The sequence below is a fragment of the Apium graveolens genome, chromosome 7, assembly GCF_009905375.1.
Source record: "Apium graveolens cultivar Ventura chromosome 7, ASM990537v1, whole genome shotgun sequence".
In the NCBI taxonomy this organism is placed as follows: Eukaryota; Viridiplantae; Streptophyta; class Magnoliopsida; order Apiales; family Apiaceae; genus Apium; species Apium graveolens.
In genome coordinates this window covers 114085995-114092400 of record NC_133653.1, presented here as the reverse complement: position 1 = coordinate 114092400, position 6406 = coordinate 114085995, and the positions used below count along the sequence as shown (strand labels likewise).

The 6406-nt window shown below is 35.4% G+C and overlaps 1 protein-coding gene across 1 annotated transcript; it reads right to left on the bottom strand.

Moving 5' to 3' along the window:
- Positions 1–2066: 2066 nt before the first annotated feature.
- LOC141673976 (uncharacterized) lies at positions 2067–2534 on the bottom strand. Its single transcript, XM_074480701.1, has one exon. It carries the CDS (start codon positions 2532–2534, stop codon positions 2067–2069), a length of 468 nt encoding a protein of 155 aa, XP_074336802.1.
- Positions 2535–6406: the final 3872 nt, after the last annotated feature.

Here is a 6406-nt window from a genome sequence, read left to right as displayed (position 1 = left end):
GGGAGAAGCAAGAGAGATATGCGCTTCTCAACAGAAAATGTGGTTGTACAAATGAAGAAAAAACTACTTGAAGATATGTTCAGTCTAGAGGAACATCTATTTGGAATCTGGAAAATGTTAAATATAATCCAAAACTTTTCTGCTATTTACTTTGCATTTCTGTTTACATCTTTTTCTTATTAGCTGAGTTATCCTCTAGGTATTTGTTGTTACTGTCTAACAAACAAATAGGGGGAGATTGTAAAGCATATGTTATAGCCTATTTGTATATTCGAGGATTTAACTCAACTCAAATAAGAATGTAATAAGTAAATAGTGGATCTACCGTCAAAGAGATCTCTCAAAGTAACATCTGTCAAAGGATTCAGAAACAAGGTTCATCTACAGACTTGAGAAATTAATTCACTGGAAGAAGTTCAAGAAATTGATCAAGCCTCAGTGATACAAATCAAGATTGTGGATTTAATCAAGTGACAGAGATCTCGTCAGGGTATCAGATAATTACAGGGATTTAATCTAAAGAAAATCAAGTATCAAAGTCAAGACATGAAGAAACGTCACGGAAGTTAGTCACTCATGAACCAGACAGTATATCGAGTGTCAACATTGAAGTGGTGAAATTGATTCATAATTTTCAGTAATTTTCAGAAGATTTTCAGAAGAATGCTTACAGTTCAAGAGTAGTATTAATTCTCTATTAATTAATTAAGTCATATAATTTAATTAAGAAAATAAATTATATCTGTAAAGATTAATTTATTTATTAATTAAATTAATTGATTAATTAATTCTGAATTAATATTAAGAATTTTCAGAATTATAATTGGATTAAAATCTGTTTTAATTCAGCAAGACAATTGAAATTGAACTAGCATGACAATCTGGATTGTCATACCGATTGTCATGCCAGGTCATTTCAATTGTCTCACTGAAAGTTCTACTGGAAAGAGATAGTCTTGCTAGTTCAGTTTGATAGTCTTGCTAGTTCAACAGATAGTCTTGCCGAAAGTCATACTAGCTTAGACTGATTGTCATACCGAAAGTTCTACTGGTTCAGCAGATTGTCTTGCTAGTTCAACTGATTGTCATTCCAGTTCAAGTGATTCTGTTGATTGAATTAAAAAGAGAGAAGCAACAGAAGACACAATAATCCAACAGAACACAAGTCAAACATTCAAGAACAAAAAGAAAAGAAGCAGCAAATATTTCATTTTCATCTGCAAACTTCAAGATCACAATTTCTAGTTTTAAAGTTAAATCCAAACAACTAGGAATCATTCTCTTGTTCTTGTGTAACTATCTAGCGGATCAAAATCCCTAGAACTTAATCTCAAATTGCATTTAGCATTTGAATCTTTTTATTGCAAAAATAGAAAAAGTTCATGTCGAATTTATTCCAAATTTGTGATAATCTATTTGAGATTAATCCCTTGTAATCGATACCGTTGTTGTAACACCTTTCAAGTTTATTAATATTCTTATTTAACTTGAATTTTGTTTCATATTTTTATTCCGCATTAAATTCGATTATTCGGTATTATTTGTATTCTACCCCCCTTCTACAAACACATTGAGACCTAACAACCCATACTAAAGTCCTCTTCAAAAGAGGGATGAGTGCTACTACTACCAGTAAATCTTGCTCTCTTGGGTGCCATAATCAAGCAATTGGTTGTGAATTTGGTGCAAAGAGTGTATGTAGAGCAAGGGATTGTGTGTGTATAAAGATGGGTGAGTATATAAGAATAGGTATATGTAGTAGATATATGAAGGGAGGCTACTGTAAAATATTGGGTAGGGCTAAGGTAAAAAATTTGGGTAAATCTGTATAGTAATTATTATGTTTTTTTTATGGTTTTCTGTTTTTTCCTTTTTTTTAAACAGCGGGCAGGCGCAGGCGCGCAGGAAAAGGGCGCGGGCGCGCAGGAAAGGGGCGCTGGCACGCTGAGCTATTGCCAAAAAAAATTTCTTCTTTTTTTTTCAAACTACAATACTACAAAAACGCGTGGGTTGCCTCCCACGAAGCGCTTGTTTTCCATCATTAGCTTGACGTGAAGCTTCTAAAATCATGTCGTAGCAAGAACGGCGATCACCGCTTCACGGTTCACCATATCACCAAAGTAATGCTTCAACCTTTGACCATTAACCTTAAATGCTTGGTCCTGAAGCTTATCAAAAATTTCCACTGCACTATGCAAAAACACAGTTTTGACTATGAATGGCCCTGACCACCTTGACTTAAGCTTTCCTGGAAAAAGTTTGAGACGAGAATTGAAAATTAGGATTTGCTGACCAGGCACAAAGGACTTGTGTGCCAACCTCTTATCATGCCATCTCTTAACCTCCTCCTTGTATAACTTTTTCTTCTTGTAAGCCTGTAGAAAAAACTCATCGAGCTCATTAATTTGAAGCATTCTCCTTTCTCCAGCAGCCCACATGTCAAGATTCAATTTCTTCAAAGCCCAGTACACCTTATGTTCTAACTCAGCACGAAGATGACACGCCTTACCATATATCAACTGGAAAGGAGACATCCCTAAAGGTGTTTTTTATGCTATTCTGTTGGCCCAAACAACTTCATCTAGCTTCAATGACCAATCCTTTCATGACGGACTGTAAAGTCCTCCAAACCCGGGGTATAAGTCTGGGGGTTACTAGCTAATCACCAAATTTGTACAACCTGTATAACCATTAAACAGATTTATATACATCTAACTCCTTTAATAATAACCAGGATCTTTTTAGGTGGAAGTATGAAAACAAGAATCACACTCTACTTTTATTACAATCCAAATTTAAAATCTCACAAAACTCTCTTTATTACATACCATTGTCTAACAAGTTTTAACCTACTTTTCTTATTTGTTTAAATACACACATTTCTATCTACACAACCCCTGCTCAGGAAACTCAGAGCTTTCTTCCTGGATCGGGAACAACACCTTTGGAATGAGAGGGTCCCGCAGCTTGACTCGTTTCTTTACCACTCGAGTCCTGATATGTTTCATTTTTCCTTCTTAACTGAAAATAATAAGGTGAATAACAACGAAAAGGGGGTGAGCCATAAGTTGCTCAACAAGTCCTCAATATATAAGCAGTATTACAATAAGCTAAATGAACCGGTAATTTGGTTATATCTGCAAAGATATAACCTCGCAAGAAAAGAACAAAGGCCATTATCGGTGAATATCAAATAAACTAAACTGGACACAAGTTCGCACCTATATCCTGCTGATCAGCCAGGATACAGTGTAGATCCATACCTCAATGTATAGATCCATTCGGGTACCCAAGCCTTAAGGCCCAACACAAGGATCCGTTTAATTCCCGGTCCTTAGGATCAAGTATATACCTGATCCCAATCATCACCATCCAGTCCATAGAGGAGCAACTGGGACAATTGGTATGCTTTGATATATCTCAACATCAGAATATATCAAGATTTATGTATATATATATTACTATTGGAATATGAATAGGGGGTTCAACGAATTAGGAGAATTCAAGAATTGAAATGAAATATGAACAAAGGAATGTGTTAGGACGAAAACACGCGCTAATATTCACGCAAATATACGTGTTCGTAAGTAATATAGAATTATTTCTAGTTCGTTCCCACAGAGACTGGTTTAGGTTAATTTCAATCAATGTACTTATGCAACAATGATATGGTTATTATTCAATGCTAAGACGATTAACAAATTGAGACTGTTATAACTAAGAATTAACTAAGAGATTATACTAAGAACATTAACTAAGAGAATTGAAGAGATTGATTATTATATGACACTAACATGGGATTCTAGTTTCATTGCTACTTCATTCAATAGTCTCTTTGTTCTTAACCTTAGCATGCAATGGTGATGAACGCCAACTTTCGTTGTACGAATACTGTACTACCAGACATCCACAAAAGAGATAGAAGCTGAATAGACACCAATTATATTGAAACCCTATATATATATATAGAATTTGACAACATAACGGTTTAATGCACAAGCTATCTATCATGACTACATAGGGCAAGTTAGATGGTTAAAATTACCTACGAATCATGCATATCAAATACATGAACATATGCTAGCATGGCAAGTTCTAAACCCCTAAGTTCACTTTCGCTTCATTAGAGATTAACACGCTATCTTATAAGTTCGCGACGCTCATGAGATGAATAAGCACAACCAATACTAGGATATCAGAAAATCACCATACACAAAGGCATCAAAATAAATTAACTAAAGAAATCCATAAGTAAATCCGCTAGAACCCCATGATAATGATCAGCCCATAATCGGACTCATCATCAACGTGGGTTCTGAGGAAAGCATGGTATAATAAAAGCAGTCTTTATACTGAATAAATAATAAAACCAAGTACAAAACAAGAGTATAGGTTCAAAAATAAGAAAACTAGCATCCAAGATTACAACTTAAAATAAAGAATCACAAGAATAAACTAGATTCTCTTCTCCTTGGTTGAATTGTGCTATACGGTCTTCTTACACCTTCTACTTAAGCTCTGGCACGTCTTCTTAAAAAACGATCATATGTTATGTTTATATAGCATCCCATGCAGATTAGAAGTCTGGCTGGTCAAAATCGTCTTAGAATCAGGATTCTGTAATCTCGACCTGGAGCGGGCGCGCGCTTCACCAGCGGGCACGCTGCAATTATGCATCCCAGTGCGACAACACGCTACTACAGCGCGGGCGCGCTGACCTTCTAGAAAATCTTCTTTTTTTTGTTTTCTTGGCTGGTTTGTGTTGACAATATACGAGCAAACTCTCAAAACATCTTCCTAACACCAATTTAGCACCAAAATAATGCTAAATCTCATGATTCTTTTATTTATGCCTGAAATTTATAAATACTACAAAAACACATCAAATACACAAATAACTCGAGTACAAAACACCGATTCAAGCCTTTATAGAGCATTTTAAGTGGACATAAATGCCACTTAACACACCCCCAAACTTGAACCGATGTTTGTCCTTAAGCATAACAGACTCAAAGAACAAGAAATCAAAATGCATGAATGCAAACTATATGAATGCAACGATCCCCATAGGATAACTTAACCAACCAACAAGCAACATCTTAACAAATGCAGTTATTCACACAAGTTTAATCAAATCCTACAAATTAACTTACAAGCCAGAAACACGTGTGTGTGCAAATGCTTACAGATACTATCGCAACTAGATCAATAATAATGACTCACTACTCATCAAGGCAATCGCAAGGTTATAAATAGAAGAAAAAGCTAAACTCAAAATGACTAACAACACTTCAATTCTTATATCGGAGTTTTTATATGGATTCATGCTTTTATTCACAACACAGAAACAACACAAATATGATTATTTAACTGTGCAATGAGTGAGGTCCACAAAAAACTTATACAATAATACCCATGTATAGAACGTTAGGTTAGTGGATCCCAGACTATAAAAGCCTTAGGTCACTAGGCACAAAGTTCCCTAAGAACTTAATAACTCGAGTATTAAAGAGCCCACTCGTGATCAATTATGCATAACACATATATTTATTTTTTTATTTTTTTCCTTTTCTTTTTTCTTTTCTTATGATTTTTCTGAACGAGTGCGTTTCACTCCATCTCGTTCAACCCTAGACTACTCATATAAAATGAGCCGGCTACTAGCCATTTGACACCTAGCCATAACAACTAGCAATGAAATCCAAATTTTACTCCAATTTTAAAATATCCATGTTATTTTATCATTAAGAGAGTATCCTAAATTCTAAATATAAACATGTGATTAAACCTCGCCAAGCAAACAAACCATGATCATGATCTAGCCCTCAAGCAACCTATAAGACTTAGTGAAATTACAATTGTCTCTAGCATGTAAATCAACTCGATAGAACTTAACCTCACTAAACACGAAATCACCACTCTAGCATCAATATCGCAAATTAATCGGAAAAATCATCTAAGGGATCATGATATAATGCACATGCATGCAACCATATGCAACAAACTATAACAAAAATAAAAAACTACTACATGGAAAATATGTAACTATATGAACTAATTATCATGAATATGCACACTATATACGACTCACACATAACATGTAATCCTTAACTACTACCCCCAAACTTAAAATATTCAATGTCCTCAGTGAAGGTAATAGTAAGGAATCAGACATACCTACTCAGAATCAGGGTCATTACCCTCAATGGGTGGTGTGTCAGGTGTGTCTTGAGGCGTGTACACAGAGTTCTCACCGAATACTGGCCACTGGATGTCAACTCCTGTGACTCTGAATGCAGTCCCCAATGCCTGGGTAAGGTCCCGTATAAACCGACTATGGATGTCATGCATCGCATCCTTCCTCCTCATCAAGCGCCTATATTGTGCTGAACTCATACCAGCACTA